We start from the raw sequence: 25,882 nt of genomic DNA, 5'->3' as shown, positions 1-25,882 counted from the left end.
ACTGAGAGTGGGAACAGATGGAGTGACCATCGGCAAAGCAGACACTTTCCAGGTTCCAGAAGACAGAAGACAGATGGTGCTGGTGGATGAACCAGAGTGGAGAAAGCCCCAGTGAAACATAGTCATGAGGGAAGCTGCCAGTGCAGTCTTTCTTTCCCCACAGACTCCCGAAGAGACTTCCAGCTTGAGTCTGTAGCAGCAGAGAGCAGAAGAGATGCTAGGACATGGTAGTAAGTAAAAGAGGATATATTAAGAGCTAATTGGATATGCTGCCCACTCACCCAACCCACGCAAAGATTCTGCAACATTGGTTACCACGCTGATTTTGGAAATCTGCTTTCAAAAAACCTTGTTTTTAAACTCTCAGCCTGAGGAGGACTAGGAGTTCTGATGCATGAGCTAGTGCCCCAGATAATACCCTCCTTATTTTGATATTTGGAAAAAGATCTTACCTGTCAACCTGTTCCTTGCCCATGAACCCTGAAGTAAGGCGTTTCCACTAAAATGCCGGTGATAAGAGAGTCTGTTACCTCTGCTGATCTGTCATGGTAGCAGATCTACCCAGCAACAGAGAAACCTGCTACAGTGAACTGGGAAACAAGAGGAAAGAAAGCCTAGCCAGGGGAGACGTGAAAGAATAAGAAGTGTAATATGAGATACTATTGCCTGATGAGTAAAGGATATGATTCACAGAATTCATAAGAACATGGAAAAAATGATCACCCTCATCATGTAATCAAAGGTGTAATTAGAAACAGTGAGATCATTCCCCCATTATATAATTAGCAGATTTTTTAGAGAAATGTTCATTCCTAATAGGAATGTTGTGAATGACTGTATAGCACTTTTGAAAAGCATTGGACAGTATATCTAATAAACCTTAAACAATCCATTAACTCATTACAGTTCCCTAAAATATGCCTCATGGAAAGTATTTTAAATGTAGAAATAGATGGTTATCCATTTAGAAGAACTCTAAACAGCCATAATGTCTTATATGAGTTTTTAAGTAGACTTTCTACATCTGTAGGATGATGGGATTAAATTAAATTCAGAAATAAAAATGGCAGCTATAAAGTTAACCAAAAGAACATAGAAAAAGCAGGTGACTTAAGTGGAAAGGGATGCAGAGGGCAAACTTGTGTGTTGCAACTTAGTAACATCCTCCCCCCACATCTGTCACTTATTGTATAAGATCTTGAAGTCAGGGATTCTGACTTGCTCATCTGTATACCCACCCACCAGCCCCTTCCAATGCCTAGCACAGTATCTGGTCCTTAATATATGTTGACTCAGAAAATGGGCATAAGAAGAAGAAACAGAAAGGAAATCCAAAAGCAAACCAAAAGATTAGGGAAGCCACTGTACAAAGAGAGAGCTAATAATGAAACATGCATCCCAAACAGACATCCCACTGACAGATGTCTTCATGTAAACCAGAGGCCATACTTAGATTCTTCTAAAGTATTTCATTTGCTAACAACTGTTTACTGTTAAAACTTTTTGTCAGTATTTCTTCTAGTATGTAGTTTGATATGGGGCTTAGATGGTAAAGAATCTGCCTGCAATGTAGGAGACCTGAGTTCGATCCCTGGGTTGGGAAGATCCCCTGGAGAAGGGAATGTCTACCCACTCCAGCGTTCTAGTCTGAAGAATTCAATGGACAGAGCAGCCTGACAGACTACATCCATGGGGTTGCAAAGAGTCGGACATGACTGAGCAACTTAACACTTCAATGTCATTCAGTTAATCAAATGCCATATTATTTATAAGTTGGATCCTTAAGACATGGGTAATTCAATTATTTTTATCTGGCTTCACTTTTTTAATCAGAGTTTTCATAGCCAATATCAGGTTTATAAATATATCAGAGAAATTCAAAATAGCAGTAGTTATACACCTAATTTATAGCTCAGATGCAGTAGAATCTAAAGCAGGCATAAATTACATAAATCATACTTTTTTATTCTATTAAACTTAGGCTTTGACTGTTCCTCTAATTTCGTAGTTGTTAAGTTCAGTAAATAATATGTATTGAATTTTCAAATAGGTAAAATACTCACCTGGTTCAGAACTCAAGATTATTGTTATGTATCTTCCCATAGTTAGCATAGGAATGCAGAAGCAAAACATATATTCTTTATAATTAATAATTATTAAATGTTTCTACATAATCTTATTTTTAAAACACATTTAGAGGTTCAAAGACAAATGTTAAAGTAACTGTAAATAATAGTTTGTCAGTCTTTCTCTTCCACCTTTCAGGTTCCACCCTGTTATTTATTTCTCAGCATTGCTGATATCAAGTCATAGCGTGGTAGCAAAACCTCTGGGACTGGAGTAAGAAAACTGCTTATACTTAGACTATACTTAGATTCTTCTTTTAAAATATTTTGATCTGTTAAAAGATCAGTATCAATTTCCATCATTTCCTAGCACCAGCTCTTCTCACACACCCCCACTCCCCTAAAAAGGCCGCTTGTTTCTCTTCCTTTCCTTACCCTGATCAACTCTAGCCTTAAAGGGGAAGTTGGGTACTTTGGGTACCCAAAGTTGGGTTCTTTCACCCCTCGCATTTAATCTGTCCCCAGATTTGATTGATGTTTTTTATCTGAATGTCTCCTATCCATCACCATCTTCTCCCTAGTCCACACTCAGGTCACCGTTGCCCAGTAGCCTTGCAGCTGTTCTTCCTGTCTTCTGAGTCATACTCTCGGACTTAAAAACTCCTGGTGGCCCTCTTTGAGTGCATTCGTGCTCAGCCGCTTCAGTCGTGTCTGACTCTTTGTGACCATATGGACTGTAACACACCAGGCTTCTCTGACTGTGGAATTCTCCAGGCAAGAAAACTGGAGTGGGTTGCCATTTCCTTCTCCAGGGGATCTTCCCAATCCAGAAATCAAACCCTGGATTGCAGGCAGATTCTTTATCACTGAGGAGGAAACCTAAATTACTGGCACGTAAACGTCTGTTTTTAGTCGGTTTTACTTACAGCTTCATCTCTCACCACCATCCCCGAAGTTCACCTCATCTGCTGATGCTTTGTCTTTCAACTGTCAGCATAGTTGTGACTTTCTCCTGAGCTCTAGACAATTTTTGTTAGTCTTAACTGTGGGGAGGGCTTTCCTTTGTGCTGCTGGTAGTGACTTAATACTGATGGGGCCTGAATATACCTGGCATATAAAGGTAGGGCCTTCTAAAAAGACGCCTGAATGTTTATATTACCCATACTTAAATGATGTGTATTTAGACATCTTACAGGTGCTATTCATCTTAACCTTAGTTTTACAAACAAACTGAGATCGAAGGAAATAAAGTAATTTTGAGCCTTCCCATGAATTTGAGTCTATGCTTTGATGTCTGACAACATGTCTGGCAAGTCAGATAAATAAATTTTATTATGCAGACAAGGCAAATTGTTAAGTCATCTTAACCCTTAAAACAGAATGTAATTTTTATTTTAGTTCAGTCTTTGTTATAATTTTGTGTTCTCCTTATTCATTGCAGTTTGGATTGTTGGAAAATATTAAGTTATTATGTTTCAGAAGTAAAACATTGCCTCAGGGACTTTGTGACTTTGTTGCTTCTTTTGAGCTGATCAAATACCTTAAAATAAAGAAGGACCTTCTAAGAGTTCAGGGTATCAGTTACTACTTACATTATGTTTCACTTGGATGTGCTTCCATTTTCTGTTGTTAATAATAACTGAATAATAAGATTTTGTTTATAAATATTCAAAATATAGTAGCTTCTTTGCCATTTAAAAATTATCAAAGATTAGGACTCCCAAAATGTGAAACACAGAAAATTGATAAATTGGACTTCATCAAAATTAAAAGCTTCTTACTCTCCAGGAAACATACTAAGAAAATATAAAGATAAGCCACAGGCTGGGAGAAATACTTTCAAGATAATGTTTCTGGTAAAAGATTTGATTCCAGAATATCCACAGAACTCTTATGAATCACTTTTTTTTGAAAACGACCAATTTTTTTAAATGGGACAAAGATTTTAACTCCAAGGACATAAAATGGCAAGTAACCACATTAAAAGATGCCGAACATGATTAGTCATTAGGAAAATGCAAATTAAAAACCACAATGTAATTACTACTACACATCCAATAGACCACTTAACATGGAAAGCCTGTGGCTGTGACTGTACCAGGATGGGGAGCACCTGGAAATCTCATACATTGACGTACCATACAGGTCAGCAATCCCACTCCAAGGTATTCCGAGAGAAATGAAGGCATATAGGTATACAAAGACCGGTACACCTCTGTTTATAGCTTCTTTAGTCATAAAATTTTTAAAATGGAAACGCCCTGAGTAAATGTGAATAGATAAGTTATGCTACTTCAGACAATGGAATACTGTCCAATAGTTAAAAAAAAAAATAGGGCACATCCTACTGATAATGTGTAACAATATGAATATATCTCAAAAGCCTTAGCTGGGTGAAAGAAACAGGCACAAAAAGCTATGTACAATATGATCCACTTATATATAACATTCTGGAAAATAGGAGCTAAGATCAGTAGCTGCCACAGTGGCTGCCATGGGATGGAGTGGTCATAGGAAACTGACCACAAAGATGTAAGAGAAAACCTTCTGGGGTGATAGAAATGTTGTGTATGGTGGTGTTACATGACTGTATACGTTTATCAAAGCTCATAAAAAGGGCAATTTATTGTATGTAATCAGCTTGCCTTAAAATTTTAAAGTCCGCTTTTAACATCAGAGATTATCTTCACAAATTTAAGGGTGAAGAAAGCTAGGAGATAGTTCAGATGACTCCTAAGTCAGGTCCTTTGTCTCTTGACTCAGTGGTCAAAATTTTTTTTCATTGTGAAGTAATTTTTATATATTAGAGATTAATAGTATTTCTTACTAGAGTTTTGTCCCTTTACCAATATACAATCTTCTTGTCCCAAGAACAGGATCTACTTTGATTTAGTCACCCTTTCTGTTACCTAAGTATTGTTATTAAATTGTCTTCATGAATATCTTACAGTCTGTTCATTTTATTCTTAGTTAGGTGTTCTTTTGTGAGTCTTGTTGTAAATTGAGCCTTCCATTATATATTCTAACTGCTTATTTGAAAAGAAATTTTTCACATAATATATTGATTATATAACCATTTACCTTTGAAATCTCTCATTTGTAGTAATTTTTCAGTTGATTCTTTTGGCCTCACTGTGAAAGCATCATTGGTATAAGCAGTGGACTTTGAGTTTTATCAGATATGATTCCAGATCGTATAGAGATAATCTGTGACTTTTCTATTAATGTAAAGAATTAGATTGATTTTCTAAAATGTAAAGATATCCTGTGTATCTGGTTGAATCCCACCTGGTTACTTTTATTCTTTTAATGTGCTGAATTCTAACATTTTTTATTTAGAATTCTTGCATCATATTTACATTATAGATCACCAGTCTGCTTTTCCTTTTGTCTCTCTGTTAGGAACTTTACATCAATGTTTAACTAGCTCTCAGAAAAGAATTTGGAGGCTTTCTGTATGCTGAGAAATATTAAATTGTATTAATAAGACATGTTCTTTAAATGGTTGGGAAAATATGCCAGTGATACTATCTGTATCTGAGCCTGGTAATAAACCTGAATAGACTCAAATGCCTTTCAGATTAGAATCGTGTTATCTTGCTTTCCTGGTCAAGTATATTTTAACTCAATTGTTTGTTTCCTACTAAATTTCTGTATTGAGCAGGTATTCTTAATGCAGATAGGAATTGTCATTTGTGAGTTGTCTGTATGAACCAATTTTCACTTGAAGGATGAGTCAATAATTTGGCCTCTACCTACTTGTGCTTAGTAATGGTTTGTAATGATTTGCTCGGAACTGAACTTCCATGATCATAGCCTTTCATGGGCTATTCAGATTGGAGGGGAGAGAGATGCTTCACTTAATTTCTTTTTAACAAGGGCTCTCTCAGTAAGAACTTCTATCAGCTAATGGTTTTATTAAACTAAAGTCTAATGATAAGTGTCTCTATTTTAAAAGTCTAAAAAAGGTAGTAATGAACTCTGGAAATAAAAAGATCATTGGGTTTATTGTTTTAGTGGACAAGGAGTATTGTTTGAGACCTTACTTGGCAGAGTATTCCTTATTGGAGAACTAGGTTGATCACTTCTTAGAAATTTTCATGAAGTTTAAAATAGAGACCTTAGAGTTTCAGTTGGCGATCTATGGTCTAAAGCTCTGTGACTGACTTCCTACTGGTGTGGCAAGGTGAATCATGACCCACCTACAAGATACCCATGGTCGCCATAACCTTTGACTATTAACTCCTGTGGCAAAGGGTATAGGTGTGATGAAGTTAAGGTTTGGGGATGATTTTCTGGATTATCCTTGTGGGCCTTAAATGTAATCAATAGTCTCCTCATCACGAGTCTGCCTGTAAGAGGGAGGCAGAGGGAGGTTTGACTGCAGTGGAGGAAAAGGCTGCATGACCACAGAAGCAGAGGTGGTGGTGATACAGCCAGGAGCCAAGCAGAGCCAGTCCCTAGAAGTGGAAGCGGTAGGGAACAGATTCCCCTCTGGAGGCTCCAGAAGGAACCTGCCCTCCTGACACCTTGAATTTAGCCTCTGAAAATTCATTTTGGACTTCTGGCAACAGGAGCTCTTGAGATAATATGTTTTGTGTTGTTTTCAGTTCAGTTGCTCAGTTGTGTCTGACTCTTTGCAATCCCATGGACTGCAGCATGCCAGGCTTCCCTGTCCCTCACCAACTCCTGGGGCTTACTCAAACTCATGTCCATTGAGTCGGTGATGCCATCCAACCATCTCTTCCTCTGTCATCCCCTTCACCTCCTGCCTTCAATCTTTCCCAGCATCAGGGTCTTTTCCAATGAGTCAACTCTTCGCATGAGGTGGCCAAAGTACTGGAGTTTCAGCTTTAGCATCAGTCCTCCCAATGAATATTCAGGACCAGTTTCCTTTAGGATGGATTGGTTGGGTCTCCTCGCTCTCCAAGGGATTGTCAAGAGTCTTTTCCAGCACCACAGTTCAAAAGCATCAATTCTTCAGCACTCAGCTTTCTTTATAGTCCAACTCTCAAATCCATATGACTACTGGAAAAACCATAGCCCTGACTAGACAGACCTTTGTTGGCAAAGTAATGTCTCTGCTTTTTAAAATGGTGTCTCGGCTGGTCATAACTTTTCTTCCAATGGTCTTAATTTCATGGCTGCAGTCACCATCTGCAGTGATTTTGGAGCCCCCCCCCGAAAACCCCTATAAATTTGTGGTATTTGTTACAGTGATGGGAAACTTAATTCAGTAAATGTGTATGTGCTCAATTGCTCAGTCCTGTCCGACTCTTTGCAACCCCATGGACTGTAGCCCACCAGGCTCCTCTGTCCATGGAATTTCCCAGGCAAGAATACTAGAGTTCACAGCCATCTCCTACTCCAGGGGATCTTCCCGGCCCAGGGAGCAAACCCACATCTCCTGTGTCTTCTCAATGGCAGGTGGATTCTTCGCCACCACGCTGCGTGGGAAGCCCCTTAAGACAGTACGGGTACCTGTTAACTGAACACAGTAGGGCAGGGACCTAGGCCTGTGGAATTCAGCTTCACATCCTCAGACCCTAGAACTGTGCCTTCTGTATTTTAATAAGGCAAGCACTGAGTATATTTGTTAATGGAGGATGGGAGGGAAAGAGGGAGGAAAAAATCGTGTAATTATCATTTAAACCAGCATTGTGAGCATGGTGTAGATATCTAGCTTCTGGATGAAGCAGAGAAATGCAGTAAGGTTGAAAACTTGAAGGCCACCCATAACCATAGATGCTGCAGTATTGTTCTGGGTCATCACTTTTTGAAAATAGAACTGCCGTCAGTTCAGTTGTTCAGTAGTGCCTGACTCTTTGTGACCCCATGGACTGCAGCACGCCAGGCTTCCCTGTCCATCACCAGCTCCCAGAGCTTGCTCAAACTCGTGTCAGTCAAGCTGGTGATGCCATCTGACCAACTCGAACTGCCATATGATCCAGCAATTCCACTTCTGGGTGTTTCTCCAAACAAAATGAAAATATTTACTCAGAAGATATATGCACCCCCTCATTCATTGCAGCATTACTGACAGTAGCCAAGACATGGAAGCAACCTTAGTGTCCATCAGCATATTAATGGTTGAAAAAAGTGTGGCATATATGTACAATATAATATATTACTCCAGCCGTTAAAAAAATTTGAATCTTTCCATTTGTGACTTGGATGGACCTTGAGGGCATTATGCTAATGAATAAGTCAGAGAAAGATAAATACTATAGGATTTCACTTATACGTGGAATCTGAAAAAACAAAACCAAGCTTAAGATACAGAGAACAGATTGGTGGTTGCCAGGATGGGGGTGAGGGAGCAAACAGTGAAGGGTATTAAAAGGTACACACTTGCAGTAAAAAAATAAGTCACGGGGATGAAATGTTACCCCAGAGGTGACAGGGAGGAGGCAGTTGTGTAATTAAAAAAAAAAAATTTTTTTTAAACAGTAAGACTCGATGAACGTGAAATTGAGTGAACTCCGGGAGTTAGTGATGGACAGAGAGGCCTGGTGTGATGCAGTTCATGGGGTCACAAAGAGTCGGACATGACTGAGCAACTGAACTGAACCTAAGAGGTAGAAAATAATTGAGGAACCAAATCAAACAATTTGAAGTTCAGGGATCCCTAACTCTTTACTTGCAGAAGGATAGCATAAATGGATACACATACATGGAGAAGTCGTATTTCTCCATGAGAAGTCTAACTTCTCCAAGAAGTTAAAATTCAGGTTCAGTTCTCTAACTTCTAGTTTGTTTAATGTGCCAGGAAAGTAGTTAATAATATTTTTACCAAGTGGGTGTGGGAAATAAGCAGATTTACGTTATTAGTTTATTGTATGACTAATTTCGATTTTAAAAACAAGCTGTACATTCACATTATGCAAAAATCAAAATGGTGATTAGCCAAACGCCATTATCCCAAGTCTGTTCACCAGTGACTCAAGTTTCCATTCTCACAGGCAACCCTGTGTTACCATTTTTTATATTCTCTCAGGCAGATAAACAAGTGAACTTCTAAATCCCCTTTTTCTCATTGTTTCATGCAGTTCATAGCTTACAAGGTGTATTGTTCTGTCTCTCATTTTTTTTCACTTTACCAATATGTTTCAGCTCCCTCCATATCCATGGGTAAAGAGCATCTGTTTTCTGTGTGGGCTTCCCTGGTGACTCAATGGTAAACAGCTTGCCTCCCAATGCATGAGACACAGGTTCAGTCCCTGGGTCAGAAGGTTCCCCTGGAGGAGGAAATGGCAGCCCACTCCAGTGTTCTTGCCTGGGAAATCCCATGGACAGAGGAGCTGGCAAGCTGCAGTCCACAGGGTCGCAGAAGAGTTGGACACGACTTAGCAACTAAACAACAGCAACACAAACTTTTTCTGTGGGTTCTAATTAGTTTGTGTTTCCAGTTTATACTTCCGCTGCAGAGAAGGAACGTGCCTGTTTGTCTGCCAGGAAGGAACAAGCCTTTTCTGTAGATGAGAGGAAAGCAAAGATCATCTAGACTTGCTGTCCACGCTCTCTGTTGCATATTCTTCTTAGTTTTCTTTTGTTTACAACCCTTTAAAAATGTAAAGCCGTTCTTAGCCACAGACCATGTAAAAAGTAGACCAAGGAGGCGATAGTTTACTAGTCCTTGCAAACATTGATAGCAGTCTGATGGGTAAAACAATTGAGTCCCCATCAATTAGATTATTATTAAGATTAAGATTATTATTTGTATTTCTTTTATAAGCAAGGTTGAACCTACTAGAGCCATTTGTATCTTACTGTTGATTTTATTTGTAGTAGCTTTTTATATCAAGAAATCACCTCTTATCTTTGAAATGGATCACAAAATACTTGCCTCAGTTTATCTTTTTATTCTGCTTATAGAAGTTTTTGCCACATAGAAATTATTCTAAGTAGTAAAACTCATCAAAGTTATTTTATGACTTGGGTTTTAGATAGTACTTTATGCCTTTCCCATTCTAAGATTATAAAACAGAAATTTTGTGGGATTTTTTTTTTCTGGTGCGTTCGTGATTTCATTGTGTCATTTAAACCTCTGATATGCTTAACAGTTTTGGTTTTTTTTCCAGAGAGCTCACCAGTTGTCCCATTACCATGTGAATTATCCTCTGTGCTTCCCTCCCTGACTCTCCACTTGAAATGCCACGTTTATTACACACTAAACTACAGTCTGTACTTGGATCTATTTCTGTATATCCTGATCAATGTTCCATTGATCTTATCTAGACAGGCTTACTTTTGAATTCCAACTCCCTCACTAAATTGCTCTGTGAGTCATAGTTCATTGAGGAAATACAGATGCAGTTAAATAAATAGCCAGATCTACTTGCAGCCTGTATGTCTTGCTTTACCACCACACCTGGTACAAAGGAAGCAATGTCCCTGCTCTTGTGTGCCCTGGGCCCCACTCCTCTGGTCTGCAGCTAATAGAGTCACTTTGTCTGCAACTAATGGTCACTTTGCGGCTCCTGGAGGCACTGTCTCTTCTTCATCATTAATTTCTGCCTCTTTTAGATGACTGTCATATAAACACCCCTTAAGAATATTTACAGAGAAGGCAATGGCACCCCACTCCAGTACTCTTGCCTGGAAAGTCCCATGGGCAGAGGAGCCTGGTAGGCTGCAGTCCATGGGGTCGCTAGGAGTTGGACACAACTGAGCGACTTCACTTTCACTTTTCACTTTCATGCATCATTGGAGAAGGAAATGGCAACCCCCTCCAGTGTTCTTGCCTGGAGAATCCCAGGGACGGGGGAGCCTGGTGGGCTGCCGTCTCTGGGGTTGCACAGAGTCGGATACGACTGAAGCGACTTAGCAGCTTAGCAGCAGCAAGAATATTTAAGAAGCAACCCACACTAAAATCTATGTTCATCTACGGCCCAGTTTCTCCATTTGTCTTCAAAGTTCATTTCTGCACCTTCTGTTTTCTCCTCAACCCACCCCATTCAGGCTATGGTTTCTATCTCATTGATGAAATGACTCTTCCCAAGATTACTGGCAACCTCCATCTGCCAAACTTAGCCATGGCCTGTGGGAGAGATTCCTGTGCTTTCAGCTCTTGCACCTCTTCCATTCATTCTCCGCACACCAGCCATGGTAATCTATTAAAAATGGATGAAATTATGTCACAGTCTTGCTTACACCCTCTCTAGAGGCTTCCCATTACAGTTACAATCAAACTCCAGCACTTTTCCATGGCCTTCAAGGCTTTTTATGATTTAGTCTCTGCTCCCTCTCTGTCTCACCTCCTGTTTACGCTCCCTGATACTCATAGACTCCATCTACTCTGGCCTTCGTCCGGCCCCTAGAACGTGGCAAACCCTCTCCTGTCTTGGACCTCTTTCCCTGTGTCTAGAGTGCTCTTCCCTCAGAGCTGGCTGGTTTCTTTATAAAATTCGTATCTCAGCTCAAATGCTGCCTCATCACAGGAGTCACCCTTGGCCATCCTGGTTAAAGTAGCCCGTCCCCACTGTCTTGATCCCAGTGCCCCCGTGTTCTCCATTGCACTTGCCGCCAGTGGGAGAGTCTGTTTCTATGTGTGTTGCCTTAGGTACAACATCTAGACCAAGGACTGGGACCTGAGTTGTGGAAAACCAGTTTTTTCATTGGGGCTGAGGAGTGTCTCCTTGGTGGGATCTTTTCCTGAATAGCCTCTTAAAAGTAAGGGATCCGCACCCCATAGTTACTGAGGAATGTTTGCACTTTGGAAAAATGTCTTTGAGAATCTCTGCATTTTTTAAAGTCACAGACTGAATTGTAAATTTTTCTGAAAGGGAAAGTGTTGGTCTAACTGCTAACTAATTTTTTGCTTTAAAAACATACATACTCAACTCTTAGAATATTAATTGATATGGTAACACCCTCAGCTCTTGTGGTATAACTGTTTTAAAAATAAAATGGTAGTTACGTAGCCATGAAGTGATTACAGCTGCCAGCAAGTAAAGATCATAAGAGTGAGAAGTAAGTAATTTCCTGCCTTCATTAGGAATGCCAGCAACAGCATGCTCCACAAGCTTTCTTAGATGAGGTGTCTTTTAGACTTCTACTTCTCTGAAGTACACTATTAATTTTCACTGTTTCTGAGCAGTGGTAATCATTTAGAATCCAATGATTTTGTCCTTGGTGTCCAGGGAAAAGAGGGACTCAATCCTTGTTTATTGAGTTAAATTGAACTATTAGCCTCCAAATGTGGATTCCTTATCATATGCGTCACAGTTCAGGTTGCCTCTACTAAAAAATGTTTATGACATAAGAATAGGATCAAAAATTGCATATATAGTGTGATCTCAGTTATGCTCGAAAGTTACAGCTTGTGAAAGGTAAGCTGTGACTCTCTCAAATATTTCTCAACTTATTCCTGTTATATGGATAGCAAGATTTGGTTTTTTTTTTTTCTTCCTTAAGACTTTTCTATATTGGGCAGATAGGAACATGGGCATGATTTCTGGGGCAGCCTGAGCAGCACCCAGCTCTTGGGTGCCCTGCACAACCAGTGTGTGGAGCACAAACCCAAAGCTGACTGTCCTCACCTGAACTTGTGATGGAATCTTTAGTAGCAGTAACTGCTTTATACCAGTACCATCCAAAGCACTCCCCAGGTTAAGTCAGGCTCCGACATTTGTTTGTTCATTTGACACACGTTTATTGATATTGCCAAGTCAAGTAAACCAGCAGACTTAGCGCCCATACTCAAGTTGCTTCCAGTATTTTAGGAAGAAGACCTCTATTAGGAAGAGCACACTTGAGCAGTTCCAGCTCGTGATAATGGTTATGAAGGAAAGGTATCACGTACCATGTGAGCACAGAGCAGGGGAGAGCCTAGTTTAGGTTGAGAGTTTCAGGTAAGCTGAAACCTCAAAACTGAGAGGAGTTAGCCAAGAATATGCCAAATGGAGGAAACGGCATGATAAAGGCCAGGAGGCAGAGAAGAGCACATGAAGAATCAAGGGAGACCAGTGTGGGTCTGATGCAGCCAGACTGGGAGAAATGAATGAGCATGAGGTGGAGAAGTGGGCAGCGTGAGGGGTGTTCCTGTGAGTTGCAGCTTGTGAAAGGTGTGCTGTGACTGAAATAAGTCAGAGATACTGAGAAGGTACCTCTAACTTCTAAAGAAGGAACCCCCCTCCAGCCTCTAAAAACAAGAAGTCTCCTTGCATGGGCCTCCACACAGACTCAGTGTTTGCTCTGACCTTACCGCCTCTTTTTCTAAGGACTGGTAACCATGACCAGAGGTAACTGGATACCTTTAATGTGCGTCACCACTCCAGCATCAGGGGGAACCTGGTCTTTCTGCTCTGAGCCCATAAATGTAGTGAACAAATGCATGTTCTAAGGAAAGTGAGGGCACACTAGATTCATGTATTTAAGTTAGGTTACCCATCCCATCACAGTATATACAGATGTTCCAGTAACACAATCCTCGGGAATCGGGGTGCACAGTGTTAGGTTCTACTTACACTTCAACTTCCAAGTTGTCAGGATGAGATTTCTTTTCTTTTTTTTTGTCAGTTGTTTCTTACTGAAATTAGAAGAACTGTCTCTTTAATTATTGGCAACAGAGATTAATGTGGAAATAAAGTGATCGTTCAGCCTGCTTTGTAATCTGTGTGATCATATTCTTGTACAGCTAATACTCCATCACTGTCAGCATGTGCTTGCCCTGGGAAGTTTTTGCTTTTGGTCAGCAAACTCGTTACTGAAAACTATTATAAGAGAAATGCCCTTGAATCATATACTTGTCTTATTGCCATGGTGTTTTCTGATAAGTGGTTCTTCCCACAAATGAGCATACTTCATTTGCCATCTGTTTAAAATCATAGCAGAATGGGAACTACCTTGAAGCCTAAGGACTTCATATCTCTTTCATACACTGGAATTCTGACGAAGAACGTATTGAGCATGACTTGTTCTTTCATTCTTTCTAGATTCTTCTTAATCCTTTGGTGAAAACTCTGTGACACAAGATGGCTGCAAATAAGCCCAAGGGTCAGAATTCTTTGGCCTTACACAAAGTCATCATGGTGGGCAGTGGCGGTGTGGGCAAGTCTGCTCTGACTCTGCAGTTCATGTATGATGAGGTAAGTGCTGCTTGTATCACGGATGTCAAAGTTTGGGCTTTCAGAGAGGATTTCTCTAGCTTAGTTTTGGTTGTGTTTTGGATGGATTCCTTGAGTCTTTGAAAGCTACTAATCATTTTTTTCCTGGTTTTAAATTCAGAGCCAACATTTGTATGCAGCTTGATTTACCAAGTTGAGAGTTCAAGGTCCTTAAAAACATCATGCTTTTAAAAAACAGAACAAAAGTGAAAACAGTACCTGTCTCTGAGCAATAAATGACTTTTTTCTTATTTTTAGTGTCTTAATAGTGAGACCCACCTTGAATTAATAGAACTGGTAGATATAGTACCTAATTGAGACTTGAGGTTAACATATATAAGGTATCCTTTAATAACTCAATGAAAGAAATCCGTTATTGTATATTTGGCCTGGTACTACACTCACCACTAAGCAGGTGAAGGCTGTGTCCCTGAAGTAAAATTGCTTAACAGGTTACAGATTTGTGTGCATGTATTTGTATTAGGCTTTATGGCCCCAAAGTTAAGGTCTCAGCCTATATACAGCAATGTATTTTTTCCATAGAGTATTGCTATTAAGGCTAAATGATTTGAGTTGCTAATCAAATTTAAGCATTTATCCTCAATTCTTCTTCCTCCCAAATACAAGTAAGGATTTGTGGTTACTCTTTCTTACCTGGTCTTCACAACAGTCTTGTGTGGTAGGTAGTGGTATCTTCATTTTACAGATGAGAAAACAGAAGTTACCCAACCTGCCCACGTAGAGTAACCTCTGATGAGTAACTCAGTGTTAAACCTAGTCTTCTGAGAAAAATATACTGCAGATTTTTATCACCCAATGTCTCTTTTCATTGCCTGATCATCAATTTCTTTCATACAGAAATTTTTTTTAAAAATTTATTAAGTATAGTTGATTTACAATATTGTATTAATTTCTTCTCACACAGAACTCTTAAATCCTGCAGTTGTCCTGCTTAAATAAACAATTTGGAGGGGGACAAGTGAAATGGTATTTTAAATGGAATTGCTAATTTATCTGTTCAGTTCTGTTCTTCATACCAGTCACCTGAATAGCTGCTTTTCTTTAATCCTTAAATCAGTCCCCTTCTTGACAGTAAGGCGGTCAGAAGTAAGAATGTTCATATGTCTGATGTTTGATGAATGGTTAAGCTTTCATTTAATAGTCATAATATTATCAGATACAATAACTGAATATATCCATTAAATTTTCATAAATGTTTATAAATATTTGATATTTATGAAATAATAGCATGGAATTATGGTAGAATGTTCTATATCTTTTACAGTTACAAATACACTGTGTGTGATTTTTCAGTAAATACTTGTTGAGTGTCTCCATGTACCAGACTTTGAGGAGACATTGATGAATAGCCCCCAGGGGTTAAATTCTAGTATTGGGATTTAGACATTGAGCAAATAAATAAGAAAATATCAGATAAATATTTATAGGAACTAATTAAAAGCCCACAAAAGTATGTGTGTATATCTATATACACACACACCAACAATGATACTCTGATCAAAAATATCAAGGTGAGATTTAGAGAATAAAAGTTAGAAGTACAATTGTAAAGTTGTTTAATTGTGCTATTTTTAAAAATAGGAAGACTGGGGAGAAATCTCAAAGTTCAAGATTTGACCTTCTACAGAGTGGTATAAGCCACTTTTTTGACTTGGTTCATTTTGGAGAAAGAAAAGAGTTAGCCATACTTTCCATCCTTACCTAAATAGTGACTTACTTTGAAATCATTTTCTACAATTCTGACATGAAAATTTATATTTGGAGTCACAAAAAAGGATTCTTAAACATTTGATAAAATACCTATGTAATAGTTTTTGCAGGTATAGCATTTTAAGGAAGAAAAGAGTCATGGATTGCAAGCTGTCAATGACCTAGATCTGTTCAGCCTCCTCTTTTTGTAAAAGAAAAGACCTCTGAATTGTCTGTGAAGGAAATTTAAACGAATGTAGCTTTTACCACTAGGGAAAACTTAATGAAGGTTATATGTGGCTTCTCAGTACTATTTTGGCACCTTCATATGAATCTGTATTTCAAAATAAGAACCTTTGAAAAGTAAAGATGATTTAGAAATGGAAGTGCTTTTCCTCATTCCCAGTTCGTGGAGGACTACGAGCCAACCAAAGCCGACAGCTATCGGAAGAAGGTGGTGCTGGACGGGGAGGAAGTGCAGATTGACATCCTGGATACAGCTGGGCAAGAAGACTACGCTGCCATTAGAGACAACTACTTCCGCAGCGGCGAGGGCTTCCTCTGTGTCTTCTCCATTACAGAAATGGAATCCTTTGCAGCCACAGCCGACTTCAGGTATGGCAGGGAGCCGTGTCACGACACTGCAGAGCAGCTGCCTCCTCAGCACCGACTGGACAACTAGAGGCTCTCAACCTGGTTGTCTCTCCCTCTCACTGTGTTTAGTCCCTCTCTGACATCAGTACAACTCTGTCCTCTGTGTGCTTGTACTCACATATTCAGTGCACCGTACCTAACCTCACAGCCAGCTCTGCCAGCGCCAGCTGCAGCGCAGCCTGAGTGTGAGACAGCCTGCATATGCAGAGTCTCCTTATGTGTTACTGAAGTATTTCCCTTTGGAGTACCGTACTACTGCTGCCGTAAAAGCAGATGCCTGGATCACATAACGGATCTCTGACCCAGATTTTGAGTCTTTCTGTGTTAGTCACGTGTGTCTCAGCACCTGTGTCGTGCCCAGCAGGCACGTTGCCATCCTCCTCACAGTGTAGACACGTTGATAACACACACTGAACTTTTAGTGGAAATAATAGCACCATAGATTGACACACTGTCTTGTTAAACAATCTTTTTAATATCTTACTTACTATTTGTTTAATCAAAATCCATCCTCCACTTGATCTGGGGGAGGGGATTGGGGAAGTGATAAAGGGGAGAGGTGTTCTCTCTATACATAAGACAAATAGCATAAATAAGTTCTTGAGTAGTGTCATAAATATAGCATGCATAAAAACAAATATACTTTATGCATAAATAAGTTCTTGAGTAGTGTCATAAATATAGCATGCATAAAAACAAATATACTTTATGTATTTTTATTTTATTACCATGTAATAAAAATAAAATAATTTTTATTATTATTACCACATACACGTGGTCTGCTTTGGTATGGGGGGGTGGGCGCAAAAGAAGCATATAATATATCCTCTGTTTTCAACATTCACACAGCCGAGTTGAATAAGGCATGAGACCCAGTGTCAGTTAGTGATAAAGACGATACGGACAGTGATTGTTACAGGGGATCCAAGAGCGGAGAGGAGTTGGAGGCCTTCAAGAGACAGATAACCTTGAAGGATAACACGGATTTCCAAAGATGAGGAAAGACGTCATCCCTAGTGTTTGGGCAGGAGACTGAACCAGGGCTTACACAAAGCGTTCCTCTTCATGTATACATGAAAGTCCCAAGAACTGAAAAGATTCTAAGAGAACCTTCTTTGCAAAAGAGCATGTCACTGAGAAACTTAGGAAATGTAAATTTATTTGTCAAATTAAGTTTGTTGGTTTCTGTAAGGAAGAAGTGTTTGTACGTGATAAAGTGCAAAGAGTGGCAGATTCTGGTAACTTGCAACCCTGGGAGACAGATTGAAAGTTACGTGTCAGGGCTTATTCATTCTTTCAGAAAATATTTGAGTGCTTATGCTGTAGCAGATTCTGTTCTAAGTAATGGAATACATTTTGTCACCATAGTCACCAAAGCCAAAGTGGTATCTCAAGGGAATGAGGTATTTTTATGCCAAGAGAAAAAGTCTTGGGCTGTTGCTATTACAGAAAATAAGTGAATCATTCATTACCCTTCTGTCCTACCTCCAATGTGTTGCCCTTCCCATAAATAAAAAATGTTCTGGTAATTGACCACCAGTAGGGAAAGCCATTTTTGAGGTGGTCTGAATGGTAATAGAATAGTAGGCATGCCACATGATCTGACCTGCAAAGTATAGCACAGTGTCAGCTCCTCTTTTTAATTTTTTTTATTGTAGTTGATTTTTAAAAAATTTTTTATTGAAGTATAGTTGATTTACAATGACATGTTAATTTCAGCTATACAGCAAAGTGATTCAGTTTTACATACCTAATTATTTTTTTATATTCTTCTCCATTATGGTTTATCATAGGATATTGAGTGTAGTTCTCTGTGCTATACAGTGGGACCTTGTTGTGTATCCATTTTATGTGTATATAGTTTAAATCTGCTAATCCCAAACTCCCTCAACCCATTCCTCCTTGGCAACCCTAAGCCTCTCTTCTATGTCTGTGAGTATTTTTTCATAGATAAATTCATTTATGTCATATTTTAGATTCCATACATAAGTGATATCATATGGTATTTCTCTTTCTGACTTGCTTCATGTGGTGTGATCATCTCTAGTTGCATCCATGTTGGTGCAAATGGCATTATTTCATTCTTTTGGCTGAGTAGTAGTCCATTTTATAGGCACCATATCTTTATGCATTCACTCATCTGTTGATGGATAATTAGGCTGTTTCTGTGTCTTTGCTATTGCAGCTAGTGCTGCTAAGAACACTGGGGCACATGTATCTTTTTGAATTAGAGTTTTGTCTGGATATATGTCTAGGAGTGGGGTTACTGGATTATATGGTAATTCTTAGTTTTCTGAGGACCTTCCATACTGATTTCCACAATGACTGCACAAATTTACATTCCCACCAACAGTGTAGGAGGACTCCTGTTTCTCCATGCCCTCTCCAGCATTTGCTATTTGTAGACTTTTTAATAATGGCCATTCTGACTGGTGTGAGGTGGTACATCAGTATAGTTTTGATTTGCATTTCTCTAATAATTGTCAGCTCCGAAATGTAGCCTTCCTGGGCTTCCCATCACGAAGGCAGAATCCACTGTTTCCTCATCGGTGTTTGTGATGTACTTTGCACAGCCCCTGCAGCACACTCACCACACTCTGACACTGAGATTGATTTCTGTATGCTGTGTGTTTTTCCTGACAAGGTAAAAACACTTGAGAGCAGAACCGATTTCTTACCCATTTCAGTATCCCTGATACCCACATTTGGCACAGTTGCTAGCATATAACTTACAGTGCTTATAAGTGTTCGATAGAAATGTTAGAAAACCCTGTTGCCTTTTGTGGTTCTCACTTTCCTCAAGATAAAAATGAAGCCTGACCCGTTTGTAAAGGTGCTTTTCTATTCTAAAATTCTATAATTGTCTCTCAAACTCCAAAGGGAGCATCACTTTAAGCAAAAATGCCGGTAATAATTACAGTCATCACAAAGGTCACTGATCACCCTAACAAATTTAATGATAATGGAAAAGTTTAAAATACTGTGAGAATAACCAAAATGTGACACAGAGATACAAAAGTGAACAAATACTGTTGGGAAAGTGGCACCAATAGACTGGCTTGATACAGGGCGACCACAGACCTTCAGTCTGTTTAAAAAAAAAAAGAGAAAGCAGTATCTGCAAAGCACAGTAAAGCTAACTGCAGTATAACAGGTATATTTGTATCAGTAGTACTTTGTAAATTGTGATAAATTGTGTTAACAACGGGGAAAGTGGGTGTGGGGACATACAGGAACTCTGTCCTGTCTTTACACCTTCTCTTGAAATCTGGAATCATTCTAATGTAAAGAGTTTGTTTTGAAAAAGCCTTTAGAGGGACTTCCCTGACAGTCCAGTGGTTAAGACTCTGCACTTCCACTGCAGCGGGTGCGGGTTCAGTCCCTGATTGGGGAACTAAGATCCCAACTATGATTCCCAAAATGTAAAAAACGTTTTAAAAACAAGACATTTAGAATGAAGTTGCATTTTATACTTTGACTTCATGTCTCTACTGCCATATTTGTACTCTTCCTTGGTGTGTTTTTTCCTCCATCAGTGAAGTGAATGTGAAGCTCAAATGATTGAGGGTAGATAAAGGAAGACGTGCTGCTTGTTTCCTCCCGTGTAATAAATGAGCTCATTGTTAAGAAGCATAAATAAATGCCTGCATGCGTTATTTGTTATTTTAACACATAGATATATTTCTTGCTCATTTCCTCTTATCCAGGGAGCAGATTTTAAGAGTAAAAGAAGATGAGAATGTTCCATTTCTGCTTGTTGGAAACAAATCAGATTTGGAAGATAAAAGGCAGGTTTCCGTAGAAGAGGCGAAAACCAGAGCCGATCAGTGGAACGTTAACTATGTGGAAACATCTGCCAAGACGCGGGCCAATGTTGACAAGGTAAAAGGGGACTCTCCTCACCACAACATCATGTTAAAATAGGTTGATTTGCTTAACTTGGCTCCATCTGTGTCTAGAGATTCTGTTAAGACTTTCAGAGAGAGATTTAATACATGTTGATGTTTATCAGCCCTGAATGCTCAAGTACGCTGTTAGGACTTTCTTGACTTTACCTTGTCCTTACGTTCCTAAGGGGTGTAAAAACACGAGACAACCGCAGCAAGATGTACTTTTCTTTTAAGCACTGGGCAGATTCCTGACTTGAATCCCTCCTCTTTTTTTTTTTTCTTTTCTTTTCCCGATTGGCTGGATAATCTTTTTTCTTTTTTCTTTCCTTTTCTTTTCCTGATTGGCTGGAGAATCTTTTCTTTTTTCTTTCCTTTTCTTTTCCTGATTGGCCGGAGAATCTCTGAGCTGACACCTGCCCATTCCCACTTAAGTTCTCCCAAGTGAAGGTGGCTCCCAAGATGAAGGAGCCCCAAGGGAGAGGGTTTTGAAGTCTCTGTCACCACAGCTGCACTCCCCACCCTCCACTTCTGTTCTCCACCCCCTCACCTGCCTCTCCACCCAGGGGAAAGAGAACTCCTCTGCCCTCTTCCCTCATCTTTGCACTTTGTGCAGATTGGCCCTTCCTGGAGACCAGGTAAGGAACACCTTGGAGCCTTCATCTGCCATTCATCTGCCCCCCGACACCTCTGTCAGTATTCAGGAAGCCTGCTGGTGGGGCTGGAGCAGCTCTGGGTGGGAGCCCTTCCAGGGAGCCCTTTCCAGTCCCCGAGTATCTCAGCCCTACAGGTGCCTCACAAAAACTAACATGCAGAAGGATTGCCTATAAAGCCTGATAAACACAGGTTCCTGGGTCTTCTTCAGAGACTTGGATTCATTTGCTCTGGGGTCAGTCCTAAGAATTTGCAGATCTAGTTAGCTCCTGGGTGTGCAGATGGGGTGGTAGACCGCACTTGAAGTAACGCTGCCCTGGGTGTCTGCAGGTGTTTGTGAACTGGTCTGCTGTATCTGTAGATCCACAACCCTGGTCCAGAAATCATGATGTTAAAAGTTTAGAGGTTCTTTCTGCCTGTTCACTGTAGGTTTAAAGACATTGTCATTGTAAGCTCACTTTTTTTTTTCCAGTCACACGGTCAGATATCCTCCAGGATATCTTTACAACATACTACAAGAGTTCTACTCTGTCAACCAGTTTGCACTAGTTACAGCAAATGTTTTTTAAAATACTAATAAAATATAGTTTAAGATTCAGTGTGTATGGGGTTTTGAAAGGCACCGCAGAACAGTATCATAGCATATATATACTTTGTTTCCTCCTGTTTAATGTCTTGAGCAGATGGTAGAACACACACTAAAACCTATGTGAACTAAGGGGAGTGGGGAGGCAAGGTGAGCCGTAACTGCCCGGCTCTGAGGCTTGCAGCAGTCCTGCGGTGTCACCTGCTGGCATCAGAGGTCCGGGGAAAGTACAGCCGTGCACATTGTCAGAGTTATCACAGGACAGTGAGAAAAAGACCAGCAACCCAATGGGAAAACAGTCAAAAAATACAGGCACCCTTGTCATAGAAGAGAAGTACAGATTACTTTTAAAGTTTAAAAGTGGCTTAGACTAACTTATATTAGGAAGCACAATTTAAAAATAGGACTTTTACCTGTTACATTGGGGAATAAAGCAACAAGACTGATGATAATACTGTTGACAGGAGTATGGGGAGGAGGGGAAAGGAACTCTCATATGTTCATAGAAGGGCAATTTGGTAATTATCTATCAAAATTATGACCCCACCAATTCAAGTTCTAAAATTTATATAAAATCATACATCCATGCAGCAGTAGACACTGAAGCATTATCTATAGAAACAAAAGACTGGAAATATCAAAGTGTCCAATAACAGACTATTTTAAAGGCTGGTGCATCCATATAATGGAATATTGTACAACCATTAAAAAGAAATGAAGAGAACTTCCTTGGTGGTACAGTTGATAAGAATCTGCCTCCCAGTGCAGGGGGCACAGGGCGACCCTGGTCCATGAAGATCTCACAATGCCGCAGAGCAAGTAAGCCCGTGGGCTGCAACTGCTGAGCCCCCACACCTGGAGCCTGTGCTCTGCAACAGGAGAAGCCACTGCAATGAGAAAAGCCTGTGCACCACAACTAAGAGTAGCCCCAACTCAGCACAACTAGAGAAAACTTCACGCAGCAGTGAGGACCCAGCAGGCCAAAAATAAGTATCCCTAAAAATGAAGGTAGAGCTAAATATGCTGATCTTCAGCATTGGGAAATGAAACGCAGAACGGTAGCAGTAGCTATGGTTTGCTGCCCTCTGTGTCTGAAACACATGCACACAAGCACACATCTTTGTGGGTATCGGGGGATATGCAAGAATCTAGTACCTGTGGCTGCCACCAGGTAGATGCATTTTTCACAAGCACCTCAGCGGCTGCAGAAAAGGAACATGCAGCAACTCTTCAGCCACAGCGTGAGTCCGCATCCTTCAGGCCCTACTCAGTGTGCACTCAGACACTTGCCTGGAGAATCCCATGGACAGAGGAGCCTGGTGGGCTACAGTCTTTAGGGTTGCACAGAGTCAGACACAACTGAAGCAACTTAGCATGCATGCATCCACAGACACTTGTTAGTGATATTGAACTTTTGAATTATTATACTAATAGCTTTTAAGTTATTATGCTAATATCTCCCATTATTTGCCAATTACTAGACAGACAAAAATTGAAAAATCCTAAAATATTTTGCAACAAGCAGTTATTTTCTAGTGCCTGGTATCAAAATGATAAAGGAAGCAGTCATTTTCCACAGCTGTTTTTAAAAATGGGGCTGAAGAAAGGTTAATAAATGAAAATTTTATTAAATTACTTTAAAGTAGTAATTGATAAAATTTATTTGCTAATTATTAATTACTCAAATGTAATCCATTGGGTTACATCTTCAGAGCTATCACTTGCAGTGCTTTTTTATTTTTATCTTGAAAATTCAGATGGAAGGTTAGGTTATATTATGTAAGCAGATTTTACCCAAAAGTGTAATTCAGAAAATCTTCCTGTTTTCCCATTTTTTTAATGTACTTGGAAGAAGCAGACTTTAGTTATATACTTTCCTGTCCCTGTACTCCCCAAATAAGAGCTCTTTAATACTCATATAGTACTCCCAATGTTTACTGCTATGATTCAGAGATGTACCAGGCACATATTATCTACTTGCTTTACTCTGTTTTCTTCTTTGTAGGTATTTTTTGATTTAATGAGGGAAATTCGGGCCAGAAAGATGGAAGACAGCAAAGAAAAGAATGGAAAAAAGAAGAGGAAAAGTTTAGCCAAAAGAATCAGAGAAAGATGCTGCATTTTATAATCAGAGCCCAAACTCCTTTCTTATCTTGACCATACTAATAAATATAATTTATAAGCTTTGCCATTGAAGGCTCAATTGACTGAAATTACTTTAACATTTTGGAAATTGTTATGTATCTCTAAAAGCATGAATTGGAACTTCACTGAAAGTCAAATTCACTTAAAAAGAAATTAATGTGGCTTCACCAAGAAGCAAAGTTCAACTTATTTCATAATGGCCTACATTTATCACGGTCCTGAATGTAGCGTGGGCGCTTGTGTTTTGCCGGCAGTCTTTCTTGAACTGTTCGAGAGGTGAGAATGGGGGTGGACAATGGGAGGAAAGGCTACTTCCTCTGGTTTATTATAAAGCTTAAATTTTATAATCATTTTAAAATGTCTTGGTCTTCTACTGCCTTGAAAAAAAAAATGACAATTGTGAACATGATAGTTAAACTGTACCACTTTTTTTTTTAACCATTGTTATGCAAAATATAGAAGAAAAAGTGACTGGCATGATTGTTGCATATAGTTCAATTGAGAGTAATTCATCTGTGAACCTGCATTAATTACCTGGTGATTAACTTAGAAAAGTGGTGTAAACTTGTACATGGAAATTTTTTAATATGCCTTAATTTAGAAACTGAAAGATACCTGGTTACATCATTCTGGGTTGTATCTTCATGGTGCCGTGGGCCCACTGCCCACGTGTCCCAGTGAAAGAATATATGTCAGGATGGAGGACAACTTTTGTATAGAAGATGCTCAAGAAATAACTGCTAGAGTCTGTCCAAATGTAAAATGTGTGCCATACTCTGGTTCTTGAAAATGAAGTTCCAGAGCTCCTTGATTGCTTTTAATTAACTGTAAGGTAGTTTAAAAATGAAGGACCAGCATATACTTGTAAGATAATTTTAGACTATGAGGATTCAGTATGTCTCAGTGAACCCTTATTCTTTAGGATGCTGATCCCTGAAAATCCTTTTATGCAAGTGGTGAGTACGTGTTAAGATTTTATTCTGTTTGGAGCAGGGCATAGGAAAAGTGTCCACGGTGCTAATGCGCTTTGCACTAGACCACTTCGGGAAAATAGCTGTCCTTGCCATCTGTTAACTTCTAAATTTGTATTCCTGAGGTTGCAGTTTGGCTGTCAGGGAGTTACTAGGAGTGTTTGTAGTCTGTGTTCATAATGAAGAACACTGTAGTTACGTTTTCCTAAAGTTAACATCGAACAGCCAAACCTGAGGATAGTGCAGAAATCATGTTTGCCACCAAATGGTAGGTTCTGTCCCTGTTGTATGGCATCCCCACTGAAGGGACATCATTTCAATGGGAAATATACCACTATCAGACTTTTCTTTTCTTTGGAATGGGACTAGGGCAGTTGTTTCAATAAAGTTTTGCTTTCTTTATGCTCAGTCTTAATATCAGCAAGTCAAAGATGTGTTCAGGCATTCCAGATAACAGATGTGTACGTAAAGTTAACACAAATAGGCTATTTAGGAACTGAACTCTTTAGATACTACATTCAGCTTGTCATGTTAAATATGTGTCCTTAAAGGGTTTGAGATGTACATCTTTCATTTCATATTTTTCATAGGCTATGCCGTGTGCAGAATTAAAGTTCCTCATATAAGCGCAGCCCCGCGGGCCCAGCGATCTCCATGTGTACTTGTTGCAGTCTCATTTAACCAGGGGTCCTAACCACTAACGTTGTGATTTTGCTTTGAGACCTTTCCTCTCCTGGGTACTGAGGTGCTATGAAGCCAAACGACAGAGATGCATCACATGTCTTAGGCTGATGCCACTACCCGACTGGTTTATTTGCAATTTGAGCCATTTAAAGACCAATAAACTTTCTTTTTTTAAATGTTTGTGGTGTTACTTGATGTTTACAATAGAACATGGTGAAATTCAACCTGGGCATCCTTACCAGAGGCTTGAAAACACCTGTCTTTTGAGCTATCAGTTTAGGGACTTCTGTGTGAGAAGAGTCCTGAGCCAGATGTCCTCGGTCACAGGACCATCATTACTCAGGTTTAAACAAGGCTCAGAAACGGCAGAGCCCCCACATGCACAGTTGCATGGAAGGCACTCTTCTGCTGTCACGAG

At 39.6% G+C, this 25,882-nt stretch overlaps 1 protein-coding gene across 1 annotated transcript in view; it reads left to right on the top strand.

The window, feature by feature from the left end:
- The window catches only part of RALA (RAS like proto-oncogene A), a 63,302-nt gene extending 38,432 nt beyond the window's left edge, over positions 1-24,870 (top strand). Inside the window, exons 2-5 of the mRNA XM_052638756.1 lie at positions 14,003-14,155; positions 16,290-16,498; positions 20,245-20,419; positions 23,670-24,870. Coding sequence (XP_052494716.1) covers positions 14,042-14,155; positions 16,290-16,498; positions 20,245-20,419; positions 23,670-23,792 — 621 coding nt within the window. The 5' untranslated portion in view covers positions 14,003-14,041 and the 3' untranslated portion in view covers positions 23,793-24,870. The remainder of the gene's footprint in view (positions 1-14,002; positions 14,156-16,289; positions 16,499-20,244; positions 20,420-23,669) is intronic.
- The last annotated feature ends 1,012 nt before the right edge of the window (positions 24,871-25,882 follow it).

Source organism: Budorcas taxicolor, chromosome 4 (assembly GCF_023091745.1).
Source record: "Budorcas taxicolor isolate Tak-1 chromosome 4, Takin1.1, whole genome shotgun sequence".
Classification (NCBI taxonomy): Eukaryota; Metazoa; Chordata; class Mammalia; order Artiodactyla; family Bovidae; genus Budorcas; species Budorcas taxicolor.
This window is presented reverse-complemented; position numbering and strand designations above follow the sequence as displayed.